The following is a 12,747-nucleotide window of genomic DNA, read 5'->3' as shown; positions in this document are numbered from 1 at the left end:
AGGCTGTATTGCACTGGCCTTCAAGAAAGAAATTTCAGTAATTCAAGAATTACAGTTGGACTTGGAAATGTTAAAGGTTTCTTACAACCTAAATGTTTCCATAACTTTAACTAATAACTAAATAGTAAACAGGCGCTACTGGCAGGACAAGTCTGCATATGATCAGCAAACATTATTTCATACAAACAGAAATTCTACAGTTCTATTGTTAAATAGATGCCTTAAATGAGAAACTCAAGAGACTGACTGTACAACAAAACCCAGTGTTAGTCTGTTTTTAATCACCAGGAATGCAGCCAAAGAGTTATTCAGTATTGAAAGAGGAGTGTATTTATACATTCAGAGTTGGTATACAGAATTTTGTTGCATTTGACTTAAGAAACTTCAAAATATTTGAAAGACATAAGAAAACATTAAAGGCAAATTCTGTTGCAATGCCAAGACAAAAAAAAATTAAAAAAAAAAATGCTTAAGATTTTCTTTTTAGTCTTTCTATCCTTGAAAAGATTCATTTAGTCATCACTAGAGTATTTGAAATTTAGCTAATGATAGAGTTGGCAATTAGTATAACAGCTTGGACTCCGAAAAAGAAAATGAAAGCACACTAAAAAGGTACAGAAACTTTTTTTTTTAAACAATAAAGTATGAAAGCATTATTTTCAGTGCCATGTCAATACCGATCAACACTTCACTTACATAGAGTGCTTCCACTCTGCCACCCTTGACTGACATATAATACTACATATGTTCATGCACTTTCAATGCTGGATTAGACACTAAAAGCATTAAACACGTATTTAAAATCTTAACTTTGGGAAAGACTCACAAGTAAGTGAGGTCATATTGATAAAAGAATAAACACAGTTTTTGTACCGAGATAGTGGCATAATAAAACTAATTGAAAGTGCTGATAGTCAAAGTATTGGAAGCCTAATGGTACTCATAATGATTAGGCTAAGACATAGAAGTGTCCTTAGCATTCTAGAAAAATAGTTTTCTACGGGGTACACAAAGTTTATAATGACAAGCCAGCACTACTGGAAAACGACAACTCAATGGTTTGGAAAAAAAACCCACACAGCTACACAAAACCAAAAAACAACCCACTTATCAATGAATTCATTAAATGAGTATTTCATTATCAAGTCCAAGTGACAGTGTAAGCAAAATTATTCTCAATGAAGAAAAAAAAAATATGTATGTACACTGCAGCTTAGAGCTTCCTTTAAGATGTTAGTTCTGTACTGTAAACAAACTGGATATACATTCAGCAGGAAAAACAATCAAATGTCAAGAAATGACCCATGACATTATATCACTTATAATTTAATTCCATGCATACCTATTGTGGTTATTTCATTTTAGAATTAACTACTTAAAATAGGTGAGAGAGAAACCCACACTTTTTAACTGAGGTTTATGCATTTTAATTCCACCTCTTCTTTAAAATGTTATTTATAAAATCAGAGCAATGAGAAAGAAAAGCAGCCAAGGAAAGGAAATGAACTGCTTTCAAGCATCTCACAGAGCATTGCTACATTTTATTTAGATCGTATAAATTACTTCTTCCAGAGATCAGAAGGATATGGGAATATGCTTCTAATAAACAGAAGAAATGCATTCAGTTCCAGCAAATTGAATTCATACCAGCAAGCCTCACGCACTAGTTGACAAAGAGAAAATGATAAAGATTACCATACAGCTTAACAGACTAAAATAAACAATTTTTTTAAAGGATAGCTTTCCTGAACTAGTCTTAATAGTAAACAAAAATATTTACACAGTTCTGATTAATAGTTATTCTGACATATGGCTGACCCATACAATTAATTACAAAATAAAGAAATAATTACAGTGAGTATTTTGGGTATAAAATTCCTGGAATGGATCTGAAACTTTCCTGTTTATGAATGTAACATCACACAAGAAAAGATCTATAAATCTTTACAGCAATTTGGGTTTATGTTCTGCTTCTGTCTTTTGCAAAGAAGAAAATCAGGGTAGCCTGCAATGTTCCTAATAAGTCTGGCACTGTTTCTCTAAGCGGATCTCTCAGGTGTTGCAGTGGTACAAATATTTACCAGTATGTCCATTTTTAAGAATAAGACCTTATGCTTTAATTTGTCTCCAGTCCACAAGTATTAATTAACATCTCATAACTGCATTATGAGAAGATAGAACTGACTTTTCAAACCTTGACATAACTTAAAAACATCTGAATAAAAAGGCAAGCCTGTTAGTTTATTCTTTTAAGATTTCTCTTTAAAAACACAAATATGACATAGAAGCTAACTAAAAATTAGACTATACCGAAAATTAGAATTAAAAATTAGACAATAAACAGCAGCCATGTGCACAGCGAGATCAAGACAAAATGAAGTATTGTTAAATATAATAATCTAGTGCACTTTAATAAAATTTACCATACTAGGTACTGCTGAAAAGGTGAAATCCCACTGAAAAAACACAGGTCAAAGCGTAGGTGCCCTACTGAATTTAAATGAACATTTCTTTGAAGGAGAAAATACAGTAATTAAATGGATCTGTTGATGTCAGACACACATTATCAGATCCAAGCAACTGCTTCATGAAAATGGTTAGACAGGTCTGCTTGCTGGAGATGTGAGCTGGACAAGGCTGCGTGATAATCCAGGAAGTGATATTACTTTGATAGCAAAAAGTCATGATCTGTCACATGAGGGGTTTCCACACTTGACCTTAAAATTGTACTGTCATCATGTCCTCTGTTAATGGTTGCTGCTATAGAAAAAATACACATATAGAGTTATTGGAGCTTTAGAGTTTTGTAGATAAGTACACCATTATGTTTGTCTCTGTAGACTAGTCTTAAAATGCTGTATTTTTGGCTGGAATATTTAGGATTTTACTCCATGACAGTATTGAAGCTTTTTAAAAAGAAGAATCTGGTAAGCTCTGGGAGTTTACATTCTTTCTACGTTGCTATGACCAATTTTCAAAACAAAATCTTACGCTTTTCTAAACATACCGCTATCTAGGAGACATACTAGTTGATTTAAGGAACCCTGGTTTTTGGCACAAAAATAAAAGGTACATTGGTGCCTTTTCTCCATGTTTGCTCTGTATATTTCTGTTTGCTCTGTCCACAGTTATTTCCCATGCCTTTCACAGATATGTGCCGGGAGCTTTATTTCTTGCTTTTTATGAGAAGCTGTAAATACACTACCATTCTGAGATTGTGACACATGACTTAAAAAGTAGTTTTTGTTGTTGCCTTTGGGCGAACTAAACTCAAGGTCGTCTTTTAGCTGGGGAACTCAAACCGAAACAGAATTTTCTGGCTGTGATCCAACAGGCTTCTTAAAAGAGGCAGATTCCTGTGCCAAAACAAAGCGTGGCTCGGAGCCTGGAGTCACGAAAAGGAGGGAAGGCACAGAACAAACCTGCCTGCACAAGCTGTTGGCACTCGCGTGTCAAGAAGAGGAGAGACGTCTGACAATTATTTTACCCATGAGCCAGCAAGCACGGTATTACGGCATCAGGAGAAACACAAATATATATATATGCCCCAAATACGTGGAGAAATATGTTAGCTTTTCCCCACCCCACAACGTGTTGAACGGACAGAAACGTGTTTAACGTTGTTTTCCGTTTACTCCCTCCCGCAGGCAGAAAACGCCAGCACGAGGCAATCGCTGCTCGGTACGGCTCGGGCTCTCTGCTGGGACATCGGCAGGACGAGCGATCCCGCCGGACGAGCGGTGCGGCTCTCAACAACAGCTCGCTGAGTGACACACCACAACTCCAGGCTCGGGGACTGACCACCCCACCGCCCGGACGGCAGCGCTGCCGAGCGCCCGGGGCTCCCGCCGGGAATCGCGCCGACGGGAAGTTTTCCTGCCCCCCGACCGCGCCTCCCACTCGGAGCCGGCGCGGCGCCCACCGCCGGCGGGACGGGGCGCGACGGGACACCGGGACACCCCCGTCCCTCACGCCGCAGGCACAGCCCCCTCACCCGAGATCTTCAGGCACGTCTCCGGGCGGGCGGCGGGCAGCTGCCGCCGCCGCTCCGCCTCGCCCGTCGCCGCCCGCAGCGTCGGGCCCCGCGTCCTCTTCAGCGCGGGTGGCGCCGGCGCTGTGCGGCGCCGCGCCTCGGCCCAGCTCTTCCGCTTCATGGCGGAGGCGGCCGCGCTGCTACGATCCCCTCATCCCGCGGGGACCGGGCGGCCGCAGGTAGGCAGGGAAGGGACCCCTCGGCGGCGAGGGCGGCGGCGGCTGACGCGTCCCCGCGGACACCGCCCCCTCCGGCCGCACCTTCGCCCCCCGCCCGCCCGAGCGCCCGCCGCGCCCGCAACGGCCGCCCTGATTGGGGCGCGCGGTGTGGCGTCACCGGCGTGGAGCGGCGGGGGGGGTGACGTCATAGCGGTAACAGGTGGGCCGGGGAGCTCGGCGGGGCGCGCACCGCCCCTTCCCCCCGCCCCTCTCCCCCCGGCCGGCCCCTGTCGGGGCGCGCGCCAGGCCCGCGCTGCTGACGTGGCGCCGCTGCTCCGGGATGGGGATGGGGATCGGGATCGGGATGGGGATCGGTATCGGGATGGGGATCGGGGTCGGGATCGGGATGGGAACCGGGATTGGGATTGGGATGGGGATCGGGATCGGGATCGGGATCGGGATGGGGATCGGGGTCGGGATCGGGATGGAGATCGGGGTCGGGATGGGGATCGGGATGGGGATCGGGGTCGGGATGGGGATCGGGATCGGGATGGGGATCGGGATCGGGATGGGGATCGGGGCGAGCGGCCGCGGAGGGCCAGGGCTCCCGCCGCCGCCTCGGGCACCGAGCAGCTTCCCTGCCGTGTCTCGCGGCGCCGCATCTTGCCGGTGCCCCTCGTAACGTGTGCCAAAAGAGGGACCCGAGGACGTGACACTTTGTAAAGGCCACGTGAAACCAGTCCGGTACCTGCAGTCTCCTGGTCTCAACATTAAATGGATTTAACTGGAAAGTTAAAAGCACTGGCTTTGCTGCTGCCTCGTAGACACAGTGATACTTTAAAACACTCAGATATTTTAAATAACTGTAGCAATAAATCAAAATTGTAGTTAAAACAATTTAGGAAAACCACTCCCTTCCCACCTCTGTCTAATTGGCCAGGATGAAAGCCCTTGAGGAAGAATTGTTACCATCCGCTGAATAGGCGTATTCATGGAGGGAAACCTATTGGAAACCTAGTAATTGCCACTTTTCACTGCATAACTTTTTTTTTTTTTAATATCTTTTCTAAATCACACCAAAAACCTAAACTTCTTCTGACACTTCGGAAATGAACTCTCCCAAGCATGAATGTGGCCATCGTTTTTCCAATTTGTTACAAATGTGGGAGTCATTGTCTTGCAGGGCACCAGCAAACTCTGTGAAGCTGTGGCCAGATGCAAAAGGCAGGGCTGATGCTGTGATTAGGACTCTTCAGCTCTTTTGCTGAATCCTCCTTTTTCTTCCTCCCTCTTGTTTGTCTGCAGTTTGTGAGTCTTTATCTAAAGAAGTGATTTTGCTGGGATAACACAGAGGCTGTGGTATGGTTCCTATCAGTATTGAATAGCGAGGGTGGATGACTTCAATCTAAAGAGCTGTAAGCTACAGCTTAATACATTCTAATCCCTTTTAATAGTTCATAGTTCTTCTAACTACAGTTAGTTTTGTTAAATGTATTTATTAGGAGCAACAGATATATTACCATTCTATATTGTTTTAATTCTACTAGAGGCAAAACAAGCAGGAAGGCAGCTATAACATTTCCTTTAAAATCAAAAGCACCGAGAACAACAGAAACTGTGAAAAAAAGTGGAACAACAGTCAGTGTCCTTGGCTGTGATTATCAGGTGAATGAAGCAGAGTGGAAGCACTACAAATAAACTGAGAACTGATCATTCATTCTCTCTGAAAATAACTTTTCTGCGTTGTCTTTGTTTTACAAACATATGACCAGTTTTCCAGCCTGCTTTTGGCGGTTGTTTAACTAACACAGAGGCAGAGAGGCAGATATGTTCCAGAGTTTCTGGCATACTGAAAAACATCACTGAGGTGGGGGAGTGCTGGAGGGAGTAGGCAGCTCCTTCTTTGTGAATGTAGGGGCAGTGGTTCATGAAGAGCAGACTTCACTCCCCTGTGAGCCTCAGCTGCCTGTCCCAGTCTGTTATGCCAAGTTTAAGGAAGCATCTGGCCAGCCCTGAAATCACGCTGGTTCAGTCTGCACATGACTACCTTTAGCCCTGTGCTGAGTGCTGTGTAGTCAAAGCAGCGAACTGACAACAGTATTTTTTCATTAAAAAGATCCTGCTTCTAAACACATCATACCAGAATAGGGGTGTAATGAATAAGTTGCTAAGGCATGTGTCTTTAATAGAATCACATTGTTCAGTGTTGTTATGTTTCTTAAGCAAGCTTTTTATTTTTCATCAAGGAACAGTGCCTTTAATTTCACATGCTCTTAATGGCGTAAAGCTTTCCAGAACTTGCTCTGGGCATGCCAGTGCCTTTAATGGATACAGGGAAAAGCCTCTTCATAAAATGCCGTTTTACAATAGCATTAAAGCTTAGAAGGGGAGAAGATTTGCAGTTGAGACATGTATGTATGGTAGCATTTTACAGTGAAGGTCAAAGATCAGAGACTGCAGAGAAGGATACACTCCTCCATAAATCTTGGACAGTTTTTTTTTTTTTTTCAAATTGCCAAAAAGAAGTGTCTCCTGGATGAAACAGGGCACATCTACTTTAACGAAAGCAATAGATGCTGAACATAAACATTAGTAGATAAATGGATAATACGAAATATGCCAGAACTGTAAACCAGAATGCTGTTATGCTTACTTCAGTTGTCTAAGACAGAAATAACTAAGGACAATTTACTCAGAGACCTCTTACTCTGAAAGTACATACATACAAAGGGAGAACATTTTGCTGCAAATCGTCATAGGAAAACAAATAATTTGGCTTACTCCAAAAGTGATAATCTGATCAGATACAAATTTAAGACACACCTATCTCTGGTCTTACAGACCCATGTTTTTGTATCACACAAAAAACCTGCAGATAATGAATGATGTATTTAAAATATTTATTTGACATTGAGAAATGTATTTCATAATTTCTGCCAGTGCCAGATGCAAAAGTAGGCATAAATTAAGTGCAGATGTTCAAAATGGTGTCATTTCAAGGGATATTTCAATACAAAATTGTCATACAGTGCTGAAAGCTTTAAAACAGTGCTGAGAAGTGTTGCATTGAAAGCTAGTGTTGATCTGCTGAAGGCAAGAATCCCAAGTTCTTCCTGAGCAAAACCCTGTTTTTTAGTCTAGTGCACCTTTATCAGTGATTTTTAAAATATTACAACAGCAAGGTTGTTAGATGAGGCAATAATAAGGTCCAAGATTTTTGCAAAAACTCTCAGTCATATTTTAGTTTTCACTATCTTGTACTCAATGTAAATAGCACTTTTGTGTCCATCTCTAGTGTCAGGTAGTTTATTCCGTGCTCTGATTTTCCACATAAGGTTTCAGATGTCCCACAAAGACACAACAGAACTGATGCTTGTTGGAATTCACTGGAGAATTATTCTTGTAGAGCACAAATGAAGAAAAAAGGTATATATTTTATCAGTGTCATATGTCAATAATCTGGGGCTTGTTTGAGAAATTCACTGTTTTAACTCCTGCCAGCTGCAAAACTGTATTAATGGGAACATGATCCAGCCTGTTTTTATCAAGGTGCAAAAAATGAAGTTCATTGCCTGGAATGAGAATAACATGTAAATTATTGAATAACTTATTTATTTATTCAAAGATGTAAGTGAATTGAAGCAGCATTCTGACTACCTAACAGTTCTTGTACAAATGTGTACTAGCTCTGTAAACTGCACAATATACTGTATTTTAAACAATGACAAAAGGGTTTTTTATTATGTTAAAGAAGCAAGGAACATTGAGGCACCTAACTAGTTTAAATCTGCTGTTGCATGATGTTTCCTAATAATGTGATGACTGTCTTAATAATTTGATGACTGTCATGTTGCAATTCCCCCCTTATGCTCTACTCCTCTACTAAATCCACATTAAATGCCTCAAATCAAATGTGAAAGCAGACTGTAGGTAAATACCACAATGTCAAGAAAGCCCTCCAGACTTTGAGACAGTTGTTCCATCAGCACTCCAATCAATTTCTGCAGGACTGTGATCAGCTTTGTGCCACCTCTGTGGGAGACTGGACTACCCAATAAAACTTTGCAGGTTCCTTCATGTGACAGGAATCACAGAGTTCAGCACAAGACTGTCTCCTTGGGACTCACAGGGACAGCAGGTGAGATGGCAGCAAACAGCTGAGGGAGACAGTTGCAATTTTCACACAAAACAAAGAAGCTCACCTGGGCCTATAATCAAAGCTCCTCCCTGCTGAGCAGGGTCTCCTTGAAAATCAAAAGCTGGGCCACTCATTGCTCTCCATATACTCCTAATGCTTCCCAGAAATGTGTTGGATTTCACATGAGGGCTCCGGACTAAACAAAACCATAAAACACTTGTTATCTAGAAATATAACAGTATACAAGAATAACAACATTTAACCACTGCTATGAATAGTTTAGAGATTCCTGATTACCAGCATTATATTACAAAATACAGCCTACAAGAGACAGTCTGGTGGGCAACTCATTTTCTCTTTTTACATTGCAATCATACTATTTTATCAGAGCATTTTTGTTCTGTTTATGCAAGTCTAAATTAGAAAATTATGCTTACCTGATACTTTAGTACCTTCACCTCTTTTCATGCCAAGTATTTTATAGATTTCCCTTTGTGGATCTACATACATTTCATGTGTATACCCAGTTAAACTGCAAAAGGGCTGCAAAATATATGCATACACAGACAGAGAAAAAAAAAGTAACATTTGTAAGATTAAGGCAGTAACTAGTTAGGGTCTACTGACAACAGAAAAAACACCGACACCCTGCCAGCTCCCCCTTCCTCCCTCCCTCTTCTTTGAAAACCACGTATTTGTTAATTATGTTAAATTAAACAGGAAAAATTTTTAGCCTCAAAGCTCCTATTAAAACAAACCTTCCAGTGAAATCAAGCAAACATGTTTCCTTACTAAGCCCTGGTGGTTTTTAAACTGAAAGTTTTAATTATTTGCTTTACTCCTGTATTACTTTTAGAATTTCCTCATTAATACTATCCTGTTTTTCTGCCATTGCAAAAGACCACCTTTTCATGCAGAACAAATCCCTCAATTAAGACAAAATGGAGGATACACTGTATTTAATGACTACTTTATTTACCTTGATGTGATGATAAGATGACTGTCCAATAACTACAAGCCTCACATTCGATTCCTAGAACAGAACACTGAAGATGTAAAGAGGAACTGGGTGTTTCTACATGACTTCAAAGCATTAACAGAATCTGGTGTTCTGACGTAGTGATTGAAGTGCACTGAGCTAAAATTATTTGAAGTGAACATCATTTACATGTTTGGGGATTGCACTTTTGTACAGCACCCGCAGTTAGCAGCTACATTAATTTATTAAATGAAAAATTATTTTGAAAGATAACTTTTAAATTACAGGTGTGTAAATGCCGAGTTTCCTGTAGTATTAGTATCACTGTCTTTTCAATTGATTGTAACATGCTATGATTTTGGAAGCTCAAATTTTTCACTCAGTCGTATCGACATCTGAAGAAGCAGCATGCAAATGATGGTGCCGAAACATCTGTAATTTACATATATGAACACTCATTAATAGGCATAACTTACATTCACACACACTGCTGTCTTTTGCAGGTGCAACATTAGGCCTGAGTGTAAAACAGAGGCCAAAACGGAAGTTCATTTAGATATCAGTAAAAACAGTTAATAAATATAAGGTTGTTTTATTAGGGTGTAATACTTGCCCTTATCATATAGAGTAATTTCCCTTATAAAATCATTTTACTTTTTATGAGAAGAAACCCTCCTAAAAACATAATACCGGCACTAAGAAAAGTGTGGACATTTTTTATTCTCTATATACATTTATTTGAGGAACCAAATTAAGAAAATGTCCTTTTGAGCAACACTGATCAAACAGTTTAGAAATATCTGTCCTGAGAAGGGAAGGTGACAAAGAAATTGCCCCTTTTTGTCCTCAGGTTCCTAGTCCATCTCAGATGGACTTAAATGCTGTCAGCAATGACCTGAGTCTCTGTCATTGGCTATGCTGCTGTTGGGAATAACGTATGACAGAATTTCAATCAGCAGTCTAGAAGAGACAGATTGACCTTCCACATTTAGCAGGAGATTATTGTCTTCACTGGTGTCTCCTACCACCCAACAACTGTGTGTTGATAGCAACCTCTGCCCACTCTACCTCTCCTTTCTGTCACTATGTCATTCCTGTTTGTGCAGCTGCCTGGAGAACAGGACACACTACAAATGCAGCTTACAAATAACCACACAAAAAGATACTATTTTTAATCCAGATCAATTTTCTGATCTTGTTCTGTGCACAACCATCAGTTTGCCCTACTAGCATAATGGAAAGGGTGATAGTTAGCAGTCAGAAGACAGCTGTCCAGGGCATTACTAATACCAAAAGAAATGCCTGTCAGATGTTGTCTAACTGTTCAGAACACAGCAGTAAAAAGAGCACCAAGCTAATAGGGCAGGGAAAAATAATGCTGCTGCAACAGAGCATGTAGTGCCATAAATCCTCTCCTGTGTCTCCTAGGCAGATTCATTATTGCTATTGTAGCAAACAATGAAAGTGCTTCTTCTGAGCCATTTCTTTTATTCCTAGAAGCCTTACATAAGCCTGTAGCTGGACGTAACAACATTGCTTGATTGCAGTGACCCCACAAACATATTAAGGGCATAGTACTTACTTGTAAAAATGCCTTGGGGACTTTTGCCAGATCTTCTACATACTCCTTACAAGTGTAGCACAAAAAATTCTGCAACACAGCCAACTGAACGTGTCAGAAACAGATATTATTGCATAGCAATGAAGCAGCAGACTTCGGGCACACACCACTTTAGAGGTGATCAGGGGCAAGGAATGGGAATGATTCTGTTTTTTTGTGGCCACCAAATTTGGATTGGGGTACTGGTTCCAAGCCCGAACAAGAACACTGGGCCTGCGGCCTTGCAAGTATTTTTATCTCTAGATATTTTAGGAATGTGATAGCTGGCTCGACAGCTGGGAAATCAAGGAACACGATACTTGTTTCCCTAAACACCCGGCTGAAGAAGTATTTCCTTTCTGGTAAATAGCGTATCACTTTACCAAAGAGCAAGGGGTCTCAGGAGCAGCACTGATCTCCTTTGTGCTCTGCTCCCCCTCCGCTCCCGCCCAGCCCGTGCTGAGCCCCGCAGCCCCGTCCTCCCGCAGCCCGCCGGGAGCCGGGCTGGGCCCCGCCACGGCCCCTCCTCACCCGCACGAACACCACGATCGCTTTCTGCTCCCCGTACAGGGCCTGGAAGGGGACGCTCCTGCCGTCCGCGTCCAGCACCGTGCAGCGGGCGGCCTCCCGCAGCTCGTCCTGCTCCGGCCGCCGCCCGCAGCCCCGCGCCCGCCCGACCTGCTGCGTGACCGGGGGCGCCGGCGGCCCGGCCATGGGAGCGCCGAAAGGAAAGGCGGAGCTGCGGCGGAAAGGCGCGGGGCGTTGCGCGACGGCGAGGAAGCGACGGGGCCGGGATGGAGCGGAGCGGCTCGTTCCCGTGGTGGGAGTGACCCCGGGCAGCCGCGCCGCGGCCCTGGGGGAGCTGGGGCCTTCGGATGGAGAGAGCGAGACATCCGCGGCCGAAACCGCTGCGCACCCGTCGGCCACAGCCGGGGTGGGGTTTGTGCCCGGGAAACATAGGAGAGTCACACGGAGCCTGCCAGGAATGGTGTGCAGGCAGGAGCAGTGACATGGCCATACGGCCTCGAGGTCGGCGTTCGCTTTGTGGCAGGCCGCAGCACGGCACAGGGCCGTGAGCGAGACACAAAACTGCTCTCGAGGAGCTGTCGAGCTGCTCTGTCAGACAAAAAACACGCCAAACCCGGGTTTCCTGTTCATGCAAATGCAGAACTTTACAGTACTGGGACAGTTGAATTGCAGAAGATGCTCAAGTGCACGCAGAAATGAGGGAACCGTTCTTAAAAAAAACACTAGGTTGTTTAAGAGCGTTGTAATCTTTGAGATTGTTGTGTCATCTGAAAGCTTTCCAGCGTGAGGATACTTTTCATAGTGGGCAGAGAAAAAGAAGTGTCACAGAGAATAGGATTGGGTGGATTTCCAGAAGTTATTCTGCTTTGTGAAACTCTCTGATTATATTAATTCTGAAGTTTCTCCTGGCAAACTGCCCCAGGGTCTATATGTTAATGTTATTCAAACTTACATCCCTTGTGCTTTGGGTTAAGGCTGCTGCTTTTATGTTACCCAGAGTGAGCACATAGAACAAGCTGAGTCCTGCAGTTCAGTATGTCCTCACAAGGACTTTGATTAAAAGTGTGATGAATTCAAATTAGTAAAGATTAGTAAAGAAAGTCTGAAAATTGTGAAGTTTAAAATTCTGCTAGATGCGGTTGTACCCAATGATTTTAAAGGTCTTTTCCAACATAAGTGATTCAATAATTCTGAAAGAACTTGGGCAGTATTTCCCACTGTTATTTTCATCAGGCTTCCTTGTTCAGTTGCCAGCACGCTGTCCAACATATTTCTTCCACTGGCAGTTCACAAACCACACAGTGGGCTGTG

General features: G+C 42.9%; 2 protein-coding genes and 1 long non-coding RNA gene across 12 annotated transcripts in view; 1 reads left to right on the top strand and 2 right to left on the bottom strand.

Moving 5' to 3' along the window:
• CDC14B (cell division cycle 14B) overlaps positions 1-4,357 on the bottom strand; it is a 45,322-nt gene extending 40,965 nt beyond the window's left edge. For 4 of the 9 annotated variants that reach the window (XM_085042451.1, XM_085042447.1, XM_085042452.1 and 1 more), the window contains exon 1: positions 3,995-4,351. In XM_085042451.1, coding sequence (XP_084898577.1) covers positions 3,995-4,154 — 160 coding nt within the window. In that variant the 5' untranslated portion in view covers positions 4,155-4,351. Of the gene's footprint in view, positions 1-3,994 lie in introns of all 9 variants that reach the window. The other 5 variants (XM_085042445.1, XM_085042444.1, XM_085042453.1 and 2 more) reach the window with 5 other exon arrangements.
• Positions 4,358-4,758: 401 nt separating this feature from the next.
• On the top strand, positions 4,759-5,925 carry LOC146424703 (uncharacterized). Its single transcript, XR_014846727.1, has 2 exons — positions 4,759-5,606; positions 5,739-5,925. It is a non-coding gene; the product is annotated as an uncharacterized LOC146424703 (long non-coding RNA).
• Positions 5,926-7,074: 1,149 nt separating this feature from the next.
• On the bottom strand, positions 7,075-11,744 carry PRXL2C (peroxiredoxin like 2C). 2 transcript variants are annotated; one of them, XM_085042197.1, is made up of 6 exons: positions 11,440-11,744; positions 10,891-10,974; positions 9,309-9,362; positions 8,767-8,872; positions 8,394-8,525; positions 7,075-7,763 (listed from the first exon to the last, which is right to left on the bottom strand). In XM_085042197.1, the coding sequence occupies exons 1-6, from the start codon at positions 11,620-11,622 to the stop codon at positions 7,636-7,638; spliced, it is 687 nt and encodes a 228-aa protein (XP_084898323.1). In that variant the 5' UTR covers positions 11,623-11,744; the 3' UTR covers positions 7,075-7,635. The 2 variants fall into 2 exon arrangements, with proteins under 2 accessions (XP_084898323.1, XP_084898325.1); XM_085042199.1 differs by having other exon boundaries at positions 10,891-10,959; positions 11,440-11,741.
• Between the last annotated feature and the right edge of the window lie 1,003 nt (positions 11,745-12,747).

Source organism: Lichenostomus cassidix, chromosome Z (genome assembly GCF_008360975.1).
Source record: "Lichenostomus cassidix isolate B80296 chromosome Z, HeHo_3.0, whole genome shotgun sequence".
NCBI lineage: Eukaryota > Metazoa > Chordata > Aves > Passeriformes > Meliphagidae > Lichenostomus > Lichenostomus cassidix.
This window is presented reverse-complemented; position numbering and strand designations above follow the sequence as displayed.

What these genes read in the sequence shown, in the direction of transcription:
- PRXL2C (XM_085042197.1), bottom strand. Translation starts at nt 11,622, where the DNA reads ATGGCCGGGCCGCCGGCGCCCCCGGTCACGCAGCAGGTCGGGCGGGCG. An exon ending in CATCTTATCATCACATCAAG is followed by an intron (nt 8,873 to 9,308) that starts GTAAATAAAGTA and finishes TATATTTTGCAG; the next exon opens with CCCTTTTGCAGTTTAACTGG. An exon ending in TGAAGGTACTAAAGTATCAG is followed by an intron (nt 8,526 to 8,766) that starts GTAAGCATAATT and finishes GGTTTTGTTTAG; the next exon opens with TCCGGAGCCCTCATGTGAAA.